General features: G+C 46.0%; 2 protein-coding genes across 2 annotated transcripts; both read right to left on the bottom strand.

Moving 5' to 3' along the window:
• Positions 1-380: 380 nt before the first annotated feature.
• LOC136510440 (uncharacterized) lies at positions 381-2,002 on the bottom strand. The gene is made up of 3 exons (XM_066504883.1): positions 1,485-2,002; positions 1,185-1,251; positions 381-773 (listed from the first exon to the last, which is right to left on the bottom strand). The coding sequence occupies exons 1-3, from the start codon at positions 2,000-2,002 to the stop codon at positions 381-383; spliced, it is 978 nt and encodes a 325-aa protein (XP_066360980.1).
• A 2,363-nt stretch (positions 2,003-4,365) lies between these two features.
• On the bottom strand, positions 4,366-5,055 carry LOC136510439 (uncharacterized). Its single transcript, XM_066504882.1, has 2 exons — positions 4,606-5,055; positions 4,366-4,494 (listed from the first exon to the last, which is right to left on the bottom strand). Exons 1-2 carry the CDS (start codon positions 5,053-5,055, stop codon positions 4,366-4,368), a joined length of 579 nt encoding a protein of 192 aa, XP_066360979.1.
• Between the last annotated feature and the right edge of the window lie 13,263 nt (positions 5,056-18,318).

Below are 18,318 nucleotides of genomic sequence, written 5' to 3'. Positions count from 1 at the left end.
CACATACACGTCGACAATGAGCTCCTCCTTCCCCCATCACCGCATGTAGAGCGCGTGCTCAGTTGCACACCACGTGAACCCAAGCTCGCCCAGCATGGCGTCAAGCTTTGCGTCCACGCTCGTGGGGCCTGCCGCAGCCCGTAGAGCACCTTGCGCAGTCGGAGCACCCTGTGCTCTGCTCCTTTGTTGGCAAAACCCGAAGGTTGCTTGACGAAGACCGTTTTCGCTAGCTTGCCATTGAGGTAGGCCAATTTTATGTCCAGGTGATGGACACGCCAGTCCTTTGCTGCTGCCAAAGCCAGCAGTAGTCGGATAGACTCCATGCGTGCTACCAGCGCAAAGACTTCCTCGAAGTCGATGCCCTCATGCTAGACAAAGCCTCAGGCGACGAGGCGTGCCTTGTGCTTGACAATGGTGCCGTGCTTGTCCTGCTTGACATTGTACACCCACTTTAGGCCAATCGGACAATATCCTAGAGGTGGATCGATGAACTCCCAAGTCTCGTTTTCCTTGATCGCCTTCATCTCCTCTAGCATCGCCCATCGACAATTTGCATCATGCTTGGCCAGCACGAACATGGGTGGTTCCTCTACATCAATGAGATGCAGCTCTGGGTCATTGAGTAGCTGACCCGCCAGGCCTGAGGACCCTGTGCCGCCGATGATGTTGTCTAGCTTGTGAAACCGCACCTCCTCACCATCGTGGAAGGCATCCATGAACTCGGTGATGTCGCTTGGAGGTGAGGCAAACTCGATTGTCATCGATAGAGTCCCCTATTTCGCCAAAGTGGTCGGCATAGCACCTGGAGTGCTTGGCACCCTAGCTCGTCACCACTGCAGGAGTGCTTGGCACTAGTCTTGGAGTGGTTGGCACCACTGCAAGACCTCTCGGCTCTGCTACGGGAGCGTTCGGCACCCGTCCTAGAGCGGTCGACACCACTGCAGGACAGCTCGGCACCCCTCCTGGAGTGCTCGGCTCTGTTGCTAGAGTGGTCAGCACCTCTTCTCTAGCATCTCCACCACCATGGATGACCAAGTGCTCGATAACGAAGGTGCTAGTGAAGCCGCCAGCTTCCCCTATGCTCGGATTGTCCTAGTCCTAGGTCGCCTTCTCATCGAACATGACGTCGCACGAGACAACCACCTTGCCTCTGCGTGAGTCATAGAGCCGATATGCCTAGGTACCATTGGTGTGCTCCTGTCCTCCAGCTTGGTGAGGACCAGCTTCATCTTCCTGATGTGGCTGATGCAGCTGAATGTTCGGAGGAAGGACATGCTCAGCTTACGCCCATACCAAGCTTCGAATGACATCACGCCCTTCAGGGCCTTTGTGGGTGCGTGGTTGAGGATGAACACCACCGTGGTCACCGCCTCACCCAAAACCTTGCCGGCATGCTCTTGGCCTTCATCATGGATCGAGCCATGCCAACCATCGTCTGGTTCCGTCGCTCCACCATGCCCACCACACCCTGATCCGTGCAGTACGCAGCGAACTCCATCAAAGTGAATTCGCTACCACGATCAGTTCGTAGCACGCACAACTTCTTGCCACTCTCCGCCTCCACGTGCGCCTTGAACTTCTTGATCGCCTCCGCCGCCTTGTCCTTGCGAGTCAGGAGTTGCAGCCACATATAGCAACTGCAATCATCAATGAGCAGGAGGAAGTACCACCAACCACTGTTTGTGGCTGGCGTGATTGGCCCACATAGATTGCCGTGGACGAGCTCGAGAGTGTCCGCCGTGTGATACTTGGCCGCCTTTGGGAACGACAACCTCCTCTGCTTCTTGGCCAGGCAGCTATCACACAGCTCGTCTGCATGCTTGATGTGGTGCAGCCCTAAGACCATCTTCTCCAGCCGACCGAGCGCGTCGAAGCTGAGATGACCAAACCGGGCATGCCACAGCCATGGCTCCTCGGTGCTGCCAGGCACACTGGCTACTCCACCTTCAAGTCGAGCAGGTGCAATTGATTTCTTGAGCATTTTAGCTTCGCGAGAAGACATCGCTCCTGATCCTGAATCTTTAGGATCCCGCTCTCGATCAGTACCTCGCATCCGCGCTCGTCTAGTTGTCTGATGCTAATGATGATTGAACGCGGCTATGGGATGTAGTACACATCCGTCAGCGCGCGATGCTCACCGTTCTGGCACCTGAAGATGATGGTGTCGCGCCCTCGGATCACCACCCTTGAGCCGTCACCATGTTGCCATCGAGCTCGAAGAAGGCTTCCTTGGAGCCCATCAAGTGGTTGCTGGCGCCGGAGTCTAGGTACCACCGCTGTTCCTGCTCGCCGCCCACATGTCTGAGGTGGACTTGGGCGCGCAGTTCGTCGAGGTTGATAGCCTTCAGAGCCTTGCCGTGCCCTTCGACTGCCATCACCTCTCCCTTCTCCTTCGCCTCAACATCGTGCAGTGCATAGAACATTGCCATTAGGAGAGTGGCCTCATCATCCTCATCAGCCTACGCTAAATGAGCCTTAGCCTTCTTCTTCTACTTGCGATTTGGGCACTCCTTTGTCTAATGGCCCATCTTCCCGTAGCGCCGACAGGCGTTGGGGTCGACCTTCTTCTTCTTCTTCTTCTCTAAAGAAGCCTTGCCGCAACACTTGCCATCGCCACCACGACTGGAAGAGGCTTCCCAGACATCTTCATCGGGACAGCCCACTCCTCCTCTATCAGCAGCAGCTTGCCGCTGTCCGTCATTGCTGTGGCCTACTCCATGCGCTCGTCCACCGCTCATAGACGGCCTGTCACATCCTCAATGGTGAGGGTGGACAAGTCCAGCATCGTCTCTATGGAGAGAGCGATCTGGATGTACTTCACCGGCACGGAGTAGAGGTACTTGGAGACCGCCTGCTCTTCGTTGATGGTGACACCATGGCTCCTCAGCTTACTGATGAGCGACTGCAGGCGGAGGGAGAAGTCCTCCACCGACTCACCATCCTTGAACTTGAGGGTGGCGTATTCCTGCTTCAGCAGCTGGGCCGTCGCTTTCTTTACGCGGTCAGAGCCGACGCGCATCGCTGCAATGGCCTCCCACTCCTCCTTAGCATTGTTTTTCGCCCCCAATGGCTCCCTATACTGCGCTGGCATAGCAGCGAGGATAGCCTCTAACGCTGACATGTCATCTTCTTCGTTGTCGGTGCCCTTGTCAATGGCATTCCAGAGCCGTCGGGCTCTGAGCTTGACCTTCGTGGTCACCGCCCACTTGCCATAGTTGGTGTGAGTCAGCGTCAGCCAACTGGCACCACACCCTGATCCGTGCAGTACGCAGCGAACTCCATCAAAGTGAATTCGCTACCACGATCAGTTCGTAGCACGCACAACTTCTTGCCACTCTCCGCCTCCACGTGCGCCTTGAACTTCTTGATCGCCTCCGCCGCCTTGTCCTTGCGAGTCAGGAGTTGCAGCCACATATAGCAACTGCAATCATCAATGAGCAGGAGGAAGTACCACCAACCACTGTTTGTGGCTGGCGTGATTGGCCCACATAGATTGCCGTGGACGAGCTCGAGAGTGTCCGCCGTGTGATACTTGGCCGCCTTTGGGAACGACAACCTCCTCTGCTTCTTGGCCAGGCAGCTATCACACAGCTCGTCTGCATGCTTGATGTGGTGCAGCCCTAAGACCATCTTCTCCAGCCGACCGAGCGCGTCGAAGCTGAGATGACCAAACCGGGCATGCCACAGCCATGGCTCCTCGGTGCTGCCAGGCACACTGGCTACTCCACCTTCAAGTCGAGCAGGTGCAATTGATTTCTTGAGCATTTTAGCTTCGCGAGAAGACATCGCTCCTGATCCTGAATCTTTAGGATCCCGCTCTCGATCAGTACCTCGCATCCGCGCTCGTCTAGTTGTCTGATGCTAATGATGATTGAACGCGGCTATGGGATGTAGTACACATCCGTCAGCGCGCGATGCTCACCGTTCTGGCACCTGAAGATGATGGTGTCGCGCCCTCGGATCACCACCCTTGAGCCGTCACCATGTTGCCATCGAGCTCGAAGAAGGCTTCCTTGGAGCCCATCAAGTGGTTGCTGGCGCCGGAGTCTAGGTACCACCGCTGTTCCTGCTCGCCGCCCACATGTCTGAGGTGGACTTGGGCGCGCAGTTCGTCGAGGTTGATAGCCTTCAGAGCCTTGCCGTGCCCTTCGACTGCCATCACCTCTCCCTTCTCCTTCGCCTCAACATCGTGCAGTGCATAGAACATTGCCATTAGGAGAGTGGCCTCATCATCCTCATCAGCCTACGCTAAATGAGCCTTAGCCTTCTTCTTCTACTTGCGATTTGGGCACTCCTTTGTCTAATGGCCCATCTTCCCGTAGCGCCGACAGGCGTTGGGGTCGACCTTCTTCTTCTTCTTCTTCTCTAAAGAAGCCTTGCCGCAACACTTGCCATCGCCACCACGACTGGAAGAGGCTTCCCAGACATCTTCATCGGGACAGCCCACTCCTCCTCTATCAGCAGCAGCTTGCCGCTGTCCGTCATTGCTGTGGCCTACTCCATGCGCTCGTCCACCGCTCATAGACGGCCTGTCACATCCTCAATGGTGAGGGTGGACAAGTCCAGCATCGTCTCTATGGAGAGAGCGATCTGGATGTACTTCACCGGCACGGAGTAGAGGTACTTGGAGACCGCCTGCTCTTCGTTGATGGTGACACCATGGCTCCTCAGCTTACTGATGAGCGACTGCAGGCGGAGGGAGAAGTCCTCCACCGACTCACCATCCTTGAACTTGAGGGTGGCGTATTCCTGCTTCAGCAGCTGGGCCGTCGCTTTCTTTACGCGGTCAGAGCCGACGCGCATCGCTGCAATGGCCTCCCACTCCTCCTTAGCATTGTTTTTCGCCCCCAATGGCTCCCTATACTGCGCTGGCATAGCAGCGAGGATAGCCTCTAACGCTGACATGTCATCTTCTTCGTTGTCGGTGCCCTTGTCAATGGCATTCCAGAGCCGTCGGGCTCTGAGCTTGACCTTCGTGGTCACCGCCCACTTGCCATAGTTGGTGTGAGTCAGCGTCAGCCAACTGGTGCCACTGACCTCATGCACCGTGTGCATGATGACCTCCTATCGTGGTTGGGCAGCCACAGCAGTGCCGCTGCTGTCGCCCATCTCCAAACCGTCCGTCATCGCTAGCGGTTAGTCCGGCGACGGCGCTTGTATGGCTCAGATACCACTTGTTGGCCCCGAGATCTCCGGCACGGGTGAGTCGACCGCTCACCGTCGTTGCCGACCACACACACTACGGCTGGAGGTAGAAGAAAGGAGGGAGAATAGGTCGCACACACAGCACAAGCACCAGCGTTGACCGGAGCTCTGTAGAGGAGATGGCAATACTGAACTCGCTCTCTTTACTGAGTTGCAGTGCGAAGCTATATATACAACTCTACCATCTAATCCTAGCACAGAGACATGCCAGGCTGCCAGGCTGCTACAGTAACTAGATGTGACAGCATGGCCGACTTTGGCTCCTGCCCCTGCTGTGGCTACAGTGCGGCAGGGGAGCTTTTCGGCGCCTGCCCCTATCGCGGCTAGAGTGCAGCAGTAGGGGAGCCCTTTCGACGCCTGCCCCTGCCGCACGTACAAAGATGGGAGAGCAGCAAATTACTTTACACAGCATATGTGTATTTATGTTTCAGTCGTCATTCATCAGTTGCACTGTCATTTCTGCGGATGCAAATTAATTTGTGTATTTAAGTGTTACTTTTCTGTAGTGATGAATGGTTTGGTATAACTTCCATGCAAAAATCAAGAGCTCAATTTCTTCAAAGAATCATGCGCTCAATTCCTTCAACTAATCGTCTCAACCAAGAATTTACTGCAACCTCGGGCTGCTGCATGTCTAGACCTCTATAAAGTCACATACTTGATCTAACCAAACAACCTTCATTCAATCTGACTGAGCCAACTGATGAAGCGCTCCAAGTCTGAATGTGTTCATTCATTTCCTTAGAGTTGTTTTTTAGGGAAATAGGAGGGGTTGCCCCCTACTGTGCTTTTATTGAAATTTAAACTTTGTACAGAGTTTGGAAGATACAAATCAAGAAACAAAGAAAGAGTTCCTTAGAGTTGTTACAGGATCATTCGCCCCAGTCTTAACTGCGAAGGCAGACAATTTTGTAGCAGATTACAGCATCTGACTGGGATTGGTCATCTACTCATCTTCACTCAACACAATTCAACAAAGAGCTATCCTATTACAGATAGCATCAGCGTCCTGGTATGGCTGGTCAACCTCAACAAGAGTTCATAAGCCGCATATAGCAACTAACACATATATTCCCTGTACCCAAATAATTCAATTCATAGCAGTACTATATAGAAATCGTTTTTGCCAACACCATTTTGACCGCTGTTTTTTTGAAACCGTTGTTGATGATTTTCACCGTCGCTTCATATACGAATTGTTGGTAAAAATCATTTTCACCACCGGTTCATAATATGAATTGGAAGTGGACCAACGGTTTAAAAAACGGCTATGAAAATGGTGTTGGCAAAAATATGTGCCAAAGTAAAGCTTAATTCTAGAAAATGAAAAGGCTTAAGGCCCATGACTAGACAACCACTGGATTCAGCCCATTTACATGCATAGCACGGCCTAGCTAAGAACTGTAAATCACGAGCGAACCGTGGCTATTGATCTGAGATGGATGGATAGGATCGACCAGAAGGAAAACAGCTGATATATAAGCCCGACTGAAACACTAATAGCCGCAACCCTCACTCCTCCCTCACCCTCTCCCCTCGTATGGCACAGGCGTGACCCCCGGCCACCTGGCGGCGTGTGCGCGTCCGCTAGCACCAAGGACGATGGAGGTAGAAATGGAGATGGCGACACCAAGGATAGATGAGGTGCTCCCAATTTCTTTCTCCTCTCTTGGATCTGTCTCCCTCCTTGTTCATTTCTCACTCATGCAGATTTTGTTCTTCTCTCTGTAAGAAAAATGATAACCATGCTAGGACTATTAGTTGATTTTGATGGTTGTTGATGACATGATCATTTGGACTAATAATGTTTGCTAGTATACAAGGTTTAGTTCAAATGGATGCAAGGTTGACTTGGACAAAGGCAACATGAAGATCGAAGTGATCAACACCTCAAGCAAGATATTAGAGTTGTTGTTGAAGATCCCAAGTCATGCAAGAAGTCCAAGTCACCAAGTAGAAGAAGCCCAGATGAGAAGTAACAAAGAAAAGGAGGAATTAAAAACAAAGTTAGCTAGCTCAACATCTAATTATAAAGAACTAGTTGGCAAAATCAAAGGTTTTTTTTTGCAAATTTAAATGTTGAGCTAACTAGCAAACTTGAAAAACTTGAAGCTAGTGCAAACACCCCCACCAAGGCACCTAAGAGAATCTCACTTTTTGATATAATTAAAAAGGATTCCTCTACTTCTTGCATTGATTTAATTGAATTAGACTCACCCAAGTGCAACCAAGTTTGTGCTGAGAAGTGGACCGCCTCACCAAGGACTTGACCATCTTGAAAGGCAAGACGGAGCAAGTCCAACCTCATCAAGATTACACCAACAAGGGAGTGAATAAACTTGATGAGGAAGCAACGGTAGTGTAGAGCCACAAGTCCCCTTCATTTGAAAATGTTACAAAATTATTTGCGCTATAACTACGGTAGGTGTTGGAGTCCCCCTTTGATATAAAATTTGTATTCATCCAACTTTATTTGAAAATGTTATGAATTTATTTGCGCTGTAACTATTCTGTAGAGTCGGGCCACCATACCAACTGCCATGAACATTGACTTCCATGGATGGTCTATTAAGAGCCAGTTTGGTATGGCTCATGGGTGCTCTAGCTCAACTCTAGCAGGAGGCAGAGAAGCCCAAGGACACCAACTCCGCCAGCTCCTCCTTCCCGTAGTTCATTTTAGACCGGTAGGAGCCGGAGGCAGTCTATGCTACAGTAAAATGAGGCTACTTATGGGTCCCCTCTGCGACCACTTATAGGACCGTCTAGAAATAGAACTGTGTTTGAAAGAAAATGTTTGAAATTCATTTCCACGGTAGTGAGATCCGGCCATCTTGAGGATGTTGGCTTTGTTAAAATAGAAACGCTCCTGATAGGGCGTCCGTCCATCCGAACGGACCCCGCCCTCGCCCATGCCACCTCCGCCCGCGTCGCTCGCTCACTCTGCTCGTGGGACAGACCCCGTCCTTGCCCATGCTGCCCCCGCTCGTGTCCCTGCCGCCCGCCGCACCATGTACGATGAGTCCAACGCGCTAGGTGCTTGCTAGCTCGCTCCCGGACTCACGCGCCTCCCATTGCGGCCATGCTCCATCCACCTGCCCCTTCCCTTGCTGAGGTCCGTGCCGCCGCCGAGCTCCACACTAGCGACCTCCATGCCACTTAGTGGCTTCGAGTTCCGTGTCAGCGTCGAGCTCTGAGTCGATAAGCCTCCATTCGTCCAAGAAGCAAGCAGATGCTACACTGAAACCGCATGTTGCAATAGTATGTTTCAATTGTCTTAGGTGTTTCTGAGGTATGTTGCAGGTGTTGTATATCGATGTTGCAAAAGTAGATCGGGATGTTGCACATGTTGTAATGGCTATACACGTATGTTTCAAGTGTATGTTCCAAATGTTTCATCTGTTCCAGACGAATGTTGCAAGTGTTTGTCTGAGTATTGCAAAAGTAGATCTAGATGTTGCATATACATGCATGTTGGAAGCATATGTTTCAAGTGTTTTTAGGTGTTTCATAGGTATGTTTACAAGTGTTTTATCTAGATGTTGCATATGTTTGCAATGATTTTCAAATATTTTTCAGGTGTTTTTGGAAGTGTTTTAGACGCTTTGTTTCAAGTGTTTCATCTGTCTCTTTTTTATATGTTGCAACTATTGCATTTGGATGTTTTAAAAGTAGATTAGGTGTTGCACATGGGATGCGCGTGTGAAGCGGACGGTAGTGCGGACGACGTCTGGGACGGCGTAGGCGACGTCCGGGGAGGCGTTGGACCACTACCGGTGTGCTCCCTCGCGAGCCCGACGCGCTAGGCGCTCATTTGCTCCATGTGCGGGCAGCGTCCGAACGCTAGCGCTCGGATCGGACGTCTGGGCGCTAGCAAGGCCATTGTTAAAATTAGTTATCTGCGTTGTGAGACATGAGTTACCAAACGAGCGTTCTGATGAGTACAGGAATTTCTGGTTTCCAGCATGGCGCCTGAGCTAATACAGCAACACGACAATTAAAAAAGAACTAATACTTTAGCCATTTCACAACAACAAAAATGCTGTATTTCTGTAACAAACTGCAAGTTTAATTTAATTTAATCTCCAGCAGGGGCTCCTTGCCCCTCCTGTTCTTTCAAAAATAAAAAAAAATACTGAGTACTTTCTCACACTTTGGCTAGCTACTTTGTTTAGCCCTCGTTTAGTTGGGCCGATTCGGCGGCGACAGAATCACTGTACAACTAAACTGTGCAATTAGTTTTTATTTAGTAATAATTGTCCAATCGTTGACTAATTAGGCTCAAAACGTTCGTCTCGCAGAGTACAACCAAACTGTGCAATTAGTTTTTGATTTCGTCAACATTTAGTACTCTATACATGTACCACAAGTTTGATGTGACGGGGAATCTTCTTTTTGCATAGTATCAAAGTTGGGAATTTGGTAGAACTAAACCCACCCTTACTTGGCGTGAACGAATCTTCCTCACACAAGCTTGTAGACGAAGTAGCCAAAGTATATATGGGTTTAACCTATCAACGTGATACACGTGTAGGAATAAACCTATCTCAAGGTGCTCGATTAGGGACCTGCATGGACTGCACAGTCTCCAAGCCTTTTTTTTTTGTCATTGAGCCCATCCAGATTCGAGATGCTTAGTGTTCGGGTTCCTTGAATTATTTAGCATGGAGCGTGCAGCACCCTAGCTCTTGCTTTATCTCAGTTCTTGTTGAGGTCCATGATGGTGAGCACACGCGTTGCACGCATGACTAAACAATTCGATCGGCTACTTTAATTTGCAGATTATCTAACAATATGTAATAAAATCACCGAAAAGTTTGCTGAAGGTTTTGATTTTTTTTTGACACGGGATGCACAGCTGATGAAGCCTGATTCAGAAAGCATAATTAAGAAGATCAGGATTCTGTGCCTTGGGTTTCCACTTAATCTAACTAGATCTCCAGTGTCTGAATTTTTGTATTCTTCACCTTTTTTCTTTGATTCCTGACAGGCATGGCAGATTATGTTAGGACAAAGATCCCATCATAAATAGTACCCGCCACTCCAAATTGTAAGTCGTTAGGGCTTTTCTATGTACATAACTCAAAGCTATGTAGCTAGAAAAGCCAGAATTACTACTTGTAATTTGGAGATTTGTAATTTGAAAATTGGAACAGAGGAAGTATATATCATCTCTCTAACTGCTGCTGTCGTGCGTATTATAATTCTTGTGGATTAGATTCTTTATAATCTACATGAATTTCTAGAGTACCTCAACGAACAACCTCTCAAACTCACTGAATTCAGGAGTACCTGGCGTGTTCGCTAGGCCAACCAAATTCAAGAGTTGTGAGTCCTATCGTGTAAGTCAGAAATATACGGTGGAGAAATTTGTTCATATTTTATTCCAGGCTACGTGCACTGTTTGGGTGGCTGCGTTTGATTAAGATTCGCGCGCGCTTTTCTTAACCTTTTGAGTACCCGATGCAAATTCGGTAATGATATTTCCTTATGCATGTGTGATGTATGTGAGGTTCTACACAAGATGCTGAGAAATTAGTATCACACTCATCTGCACAGTAGGTACCGAACATATCTTGGACAGCATCATACAAATCTAGCTTGTGCATCAAAAAAAGTTGCAATTGCAATAGCTAGCTGATCAGAGCACTGCAGCTCTGCGACTGATTGTTCTCGATCACTGCGCATCAGCATCTGCAGAGTCCCACAAGAACACACCTCTTGCTAGCTAGCAGCAGCCTATAAATGGAGACCACACCAAAGCTCAGAGAGAAAACAAAGCAATCTAGCTAGAAATCAGCATCGATTAGCGAAGTCGATCAATCACACTACCATACATACATCCAGAGAAAGAAAATATATCGAAAATGTTCCGCGGCAACCCTAGGGCAACCGCGAGCAACGAGCTGCCGATCGAGAGCATGGTGAGGGTGAAGAAGGTGGAGAGGATCGAGGCGAACAACCTCGCCACCAAGCCGTCACAAACGGCGACAGCCAAGGTGACCAGGAGCCTGACCGTCAGCGTTGTCCGTGTCAGGGATGTGGATGAAATGCCCGACAGCTTTGTCTCGGTGCCTATTGCGCATAGCTAATCAGTGACCGCCCCTGTCATACATGTAATGCTCAGTTCTGTCAGGAAAAGCTGGTAATACTAACATGTATGGCTATATATGTGTATGTGTGTCGTCAGGAAAATAGTGTCATAACCAGGCACGCCAACCATACATACGTGTTACGTACTGAGTGTGTGTGTGTGTCTCTATAAGCAGTCCATCGGTGAGCTTCTTGTTGTATACTAGTACGAGGGCGCGCGCCTTCGCGCGCCCGTGCAACGATACATGATTCTAAATATGGAGATTTTGCTATGTAAAGATTGCTGCCTCGGTCGGTTGTTGGTCTATGCTGACTATCAGAACTCCATATTCGTGTGGTCTTCTTGTAACTGACCTGTTTTCAGGTGATAATTCAGGTGAGGTGTCTGAGCCAAAGTGAGCAAGATTCAGTAAAACGTTTCAGAATATTAGTGTTTTATTTACCAACCATGAAAGCTCTGCGCTGAAGCTGAAACCCCATTCTCCTGGCTTTGCCCTTTGCTGTTGATGTGGAAGATGGGTTGGAGGTAGGGATGAAAACGGAACACAAATATCCCAAACCGAACCGCATCATTTTCTATATTTAATCCGATCGAATCCGTATTTTCTTGTCCGACTTTACCGTTTTCGCTTTCGTATTTCAGATGTTTCGTATTTCAAATGTAAAAGTAGAAAATGGTTTAGACATTTTTCGACCGTTTTCTACTTTTCTACTTTTAATTTGAAATATTCCGAATTGAAAATTCGGTTTAAACTGAATTTGGCCAACTGCACAAGTCATACAGCTCAATTACAGGTTGTTCACCACGCAGCTGCGTTCTTTCTACTGGTGGCTAGCTGCCCTCTCTTATAGACGACGTCCAACCTCATCTCTCTTCACCTCACGAAATGGTGCTAAATGTCAGGAAACCAGCAGCATCTACACGAAAGTCAATCATTTGATAGTTTTTGCATCAGCCGAATAAATCTTTGTTACTCAAAAGAAAAATCTGAATAAATCTTTTTAAAAAATACTACATCTATTCTAAAAAGATTAATAAAATTATTTTGAGTCAGTTCGAGTTCATGTTTCTATAATATGCACTTGTTAATTTTTATATGCACTTGAACTTGATCATGTATGCACTTAGTCATGCACTTAGTCTACGGGTCGGTATTCCGTATTGAGTTTTCGTATATCGACCGTGTTCGACATAAATCCGCTCGAATTGGTTCATTTTCGAAATTCTCGATAATTCGTAAGTTCGCGTTCGTTTTCGTGTCCGGTTTTACCGTTTTCGCTTTCGTTTTCGTATTTCAAATGTAAAAGTAGAAAACAATTTAGGAGTTTTTCGACCGTTTCCGACCGTTTTCATCCTTAGTTGGAGGTCCCCTTAGTAGCTTCTTTGCTGAAAAATAAGTTCATTAGAGCTTAGTTCAAGGTAATTACCAGACTGTAATTAAAAGAGAGAATATGAGTGCTGTAATCCTGAATGTAGCCTAGGGTGCATATTTGCAAGGTAGGAAATATTACATGGTGCATACAGATATATGATCACAGGCAGGAGTTCACATGGCTAGGAAGCAGTAGTATCAAATCACAGTGTAGGCAGACAATAATTTGGGGGAAGAAGAAAACCAAAGCAACAATCAAGGAGAAGATAACACATCAGGACTTAGAGGCACCTCTGATGAAATCAAAGGCTACAATGACTTGAGTAGGGCCCTTAGCAGCACCGCAGGCTAGGGGCGCTGGTAGGAGTGAAAATGGCTTTAGCGCTGTACGGGTTCAAGATTGCATCAAGATTGTATGGAAGGAGGGCATCTTCATCTGTAGAACCTTGTAGAGTTGTAAATTCAGACTCTACACCTGCTTGTACACATTTATGCGACAGCTGTATAAAAAATGAAACATGGTAGCTAGGATGATGACTGCTTCTTATATTATTTTTTTGTCTTGTAATGGATGCTAAAAAAATGCCACTGCTGGGTATAGAATTAGGGGTGCAGACAGATCACCCCTACAATTAAATTTAGTTGTTCTATCTAAAATGAATATCTGTGATGTTGTAGGTTTTACGATGGATGTTCATATAACATGGAGGTAGGTATTTTTTCAGTCTTCTCTCAATTTTCTGATAGGAATCCATTTGTGTACCAACAATGTATGTAGTCATAGAGACATTCTCACATGCACAAACTATTTTTGAATAAATCTAGAGATTACCCAACCGAGAAAATCCAGCAAACTAATTAGGGAACTCGTAGGTATGTACAGGTATCGAACCATGAATAAAATCTATCAGAGAAATTAGGGAACTCCTAGGTATCTACAGCTATCGAACCGCGAAACCTATGGAAATAAACCTAAGATTAGATAAACTCCCAAAGCAAGAAAAGAAAGACCTTTGTTGTAAGCAGTCTCGAGATCCTGCTCGTAATGTAGGGCAACGAAGGGCAGCTTTTTTGTCTAAGGATGTTCATCAGGCGGTCAGTCAGATCACAACCAATAAGATCCAACCTAGGAATAGCATGAAGAAGCAAGAACCTTGCTTATAGAGACCAGAGAAGAATAATATAAGTAGGTCGTATTTCACACATGTAACATATTGCAGATGATGTGTGGCAATGACAAAGCTATCTGGTGTGCAGGCTGCAGTCTCACTCGATATGGGCACATTGAGACACCATTGCCTATGCAAAACTCCTACGAAGACATATCCTTACAGGTTGCATTAAAAACTGTCAATCATAATGCTTGAGTTGCTGCAGCCAGTCTACTCTTTGTTAGACCAAATTGAAAATAAACTTAAGATTAGATAAACTTCCAAAGCAAGAAAAGAAAGACCTATGTTGTAAGCAGTCGCGAGCTCCTGCTCGTAATGTAGAGCAACGAAGGCCAGCTTTTTTTCTCTGAGGATCTTCATCAGGCGGTCTGTCAGATCACAACCAACAAGATCCAACCTGGGAATATCATAAAGAAGCAAGAACCTTGCTTAAAATATTAACATGTCATGAACCAACTGCCCATATGTAAAAGTAAATTTCATATAACGAGACGTAAATACCTTACAATAGGCATGTACACATTTATGCGACAACTGTATTAAAAATGAAACATGGTAGCTAGGATGATGACTGCCTCTTATATTATTTTTTTATCTTGTAAGGGATGTTAAAAAAATGCCACTGCTGGGTATAGAATTAGGGGTGCAGATAGATCACCCCTACAATTAAATTTAGTTGTTCTATCTAAAATGAATATCCGTGATGTTGTAGGTTTTATGATGGATGTTCATATAACATGGAGGTAGGTATTTTTTCAGTCTTCTCTCAATTTTCTGATAGGAATCCATTTGTCTACCAACAATGTATGTAGTCATAGAGGCATTCTCACATGCACAAACTATTTTTGAATGAATCTAGAGATTACCTGACCGAGAAAATCCAGCAAACTAATTAGGGAACTCGTAGGTATGTACAGGTATCGAACCACGAATAAAATCTAGCAGACAAATTAGGGAACTCCTAGGTATCTACAGCTATCGAACCACGAAACCTGAAACGTTCATGTCGTTGCCTTATTGAAGCTAACCTTTGGTATTGAAATGGGAGTTTTTTTTTGCAAGCACACTATGATCATGCACCTGATAAATATGTGTGTCGAAAGACCCAAATAAACTTGGAAAGTTGCTTCCCTTGGTCTCATACAGTAATACCTCTAAGTCTAACAAGCAGGCCAGGGACTCCAATGGATTTGAAAGAACAACAGTGCACATAATTGCAGGGAAAACTCAAAGAATAAGGAGAACCAAAAGCCTGACAACGTCATCTTTGGGAATAGGCCATGTGTTCATTTGCATTAGTGGAAAAACACATGACAACAACAAGAAATATATACAGGCTTAGTACCAGAATATGATTCTGAATAAATAAGCTGTGGCTATAAAATTTCAGTGCCCATTTCTAATCTATATCTATATGATTCTTAAAATTTTAATGAACCTATGGTACACGCTTAAATGCTTTGGACTCCCAAATAATAAGTATAATGCAGTAGCATTTGGAAAATGTATGTATATTATGTAATTGTATCACCCAAAAAAGAATTCAAGACACCTTGGTAAATCCAAATGCACTGCATTAACATTTATAGCTAATATCCATTTTCATAATCTTGTTAGTATTCATGACTGGGAACAGAGAACAGAGGACATATGTAATCAAAAAAATTTGAAGAAACCTTGGCTATTCCTAGTCCACCGCACTGTCATTTATACTTAATATATTTGTTGACTAAAAGCATTCATGTTTGGAAATCGACCACACAGGACATATGAGAAGAAGCGTCAAGGAATGTAAATTAGATATGTTTGGAAAGCACAAATGACATAATGAAGAGACGACCAAGGATGTAAATTCCACAATCATTTGAGGCTATTTCATGAAGTAGAAATCACATAGGCATCGACAAAATCATAACTACAAAATCAAAATAGTTGAGAACCTGGAATTGTGGTACGCAAGCCAAATCAAAACATGTTAATGAACCATCCCAAGAAGAAGATGTGGGGACAACAAATCACAGTGTCATACATACCTATGGAAGGGAGTAGTCGTGCCGTAAACAACCGGTGGGGCTCATCTGCTGCGTCGTGCCCAAGGACGACGGCCTTTGGGGCCCTTGCGGCGGGAGGCGACCAGTGCCACCGGCGCAGCACACGGCGGGGGGCGGCGTCGCTCCGCCCCTGCGGCGCGGGGGAAAGGGCGTTGAGGAGGAGGGCGCTAAGGGCTGGCGCCACGGCCGGCAAGGAAGAAGAGGTAGGTAGGGTTTCGTCGCCGCCGCCGGCGAGGAAGAAGAGGCAGCTAGGGTTCCGTCGAGCGCCCGTGGATTGGCGGAAGGATGCAGCGCAGGGGAAGATAACTATTAAGTTTGTTACACATGAAGACTGACTAATACAGCCAAAAGCTAAAACAAACGGGCCACTGCGAAGATGGTTCAGGCGCATTACTTGCTGTAAAATGTAATGGAAAATAGTTTTACCTGGTGAAGAAACTGTGCAATTTGGTGTACTGAACATCCATGTCTTTGAGGACTGTCCATAGCACCAAAAAATCAATACTCCTGCAAAGGCATAGTAAACTAATATTTAATCTCTTGCTTGAAACAGAACTCAAATTCTAAGAATAGGTGAAAAAAGTTCGGTGAGCGAAGGGAGCTTAGAGGAACTGAGGATAAGATCAGGACAATGACACCAGTTCAGTCAGGATTAAAGCATGAAACAACACTAACTAAATGCCCACAGAAGGTCATATAGAAGCTGGTATGAACTGCATGGATCACGAGACCTGAGATGCATGGGTCAGGAATTTGAAAACCTGTACAAGCTCATATAGGAACAACCTACACAACTGAATGACTACTCCATAATGATCGAAATGTTTTATCGGACCTTACATTCGCAAAATCACCCTTGCATTTCAAGCACTGAAGATTAAAGGCTTTTGTGCGTTACTCCAGAAAGAGAACGAAAAGGAAATCTGGGAAAAAGAAAGGAAAAAGATAGTAACTTACGTAGTAAAAGTTTTGATCCCGAATTCACCATAACTTGGGCATATTCATTGATTTCCAGGTAGTTTCAAGCAGCAGTTCAAAAGAAATAGAAGTTAGTAAACTGTGGGTATATAACTAAAGAGACCCTAAACAAAATCTTAAAAAAAAAGATAGTAACCTATGTAGCTAAAGTGCTGTTCCTAAATTCACAAAAACTTGGGCACCGTTAATTTGTTCCAAGTTTTTTGAAGCTGCAATAGAGAAGAAACAGAAGTAAACAAAAGGTGGGTATACAACTAAAGGCCTCAGTGTGAATCTTTAAAAAATAAATAAGATAGTGACCTATGGAGCTAAAGTCCTGTTCCCAAATTCACAAAAACTTAGGCATTGTTAATTTGTTCCAAGTTATTTGAAGCTGCAACTGAGGAGAAATTGAAGTAAATAAAAGGTGGGTATACAACTAAAGCCCTCAGTGTGTGCGCCTAGCTGCATCTGGAAAAAAATGTGGGGCTGAGCTCCAACTGAGAGAACAAATGTCCTTGTTATGGAACTGTTAAATTCAGCTCTGGATCATTTACCCCTAAATTCCTTGATCTACATCATTTTTGGAGAGGAAGCAGAAATAGCAATCAGAATTATGAGGTAAGCAAGTAAATTAAAGACCTCCAAATTTACAACTAAAGACACATATACTGAAGTAAATAAAAAAAACAGTAAAGAAAATTAATCTTTGGACAACCGGTTACCAAGCGACATCTGCTATCAGCTGAAGAAAGCCTCAAGCGGTTTCATACATAAGACACATGCACGGGAGAAGTTAGTTGCCAAAAAAAGAGAGCTCTTCCATAACTTCACAAGATCTGCCTGTAGAAGCCTGGAGCAGTAGAGTAGAATGACAGATAAACTATTACACCTGTAAGTGACATGAAAATCAACAAACACATTTCTAACATAAAGGATAAAACTGAGAAAGGAAACTAAAGCATGTAATTGTTAATACAGGAAGTATAATCTTCAGTGTAGTCCTGAGAGAAGGCAAGACCATAACCAGTTAGTTTAGCTCTGAAAGTAAGGTGGTTAGAAGACAACATACAAATAGCGCCAACTAATGATTCCATTGGAAAACTGAGACTCAACATATCAATAAGGGAGGAGCCAGGTATTTCATTGTTCATATGACTGCACACCAAAGAAAGGAGATTTAGCACAATCTGTGCACACATTGAAAACAATCACGTAGATCAGGCACTGAAAACAGCTGCATTAGCTCGTGCTAAATAGAGCCAAACTCCCAGAACTTTTTTCCCTGGGCCAGTTTGGAGCCATATTTGCACAAACAAGGTCTATGCTGCGAGATGTGAGCTTCATCAGGATAGAGAAAGTGAGGGCAAGAGAGAGGAGAGCTGGGAGCTTACCTCATCGTCCACGCAGCCGCCGTTGCCGTTGTTGGCGAGCGTCTCCATGCGGAAGCAGGGCACCACCACCAGGGGT

Source organism: Miscanthus floridulus, chromosome 16, assembly GCF_019320115.1.
Source record: "Miscanthus floridulus cultivar M001 chromosome 16, ASM1932011v1, whole genome shotgun sequence".
NCBI classification, from domain to species: domain Eukaryota; kingdom Viridiplantae; phylum Streptophyta; class Magnoliopsida; order Poales; family Poaceae; genus Miscanthus; species Miscanthus floridulus.
Note: the sequence above shows the minus strand (reverse complement) of the source record. Positions and strands in the feature narration are given on the sequence as shown.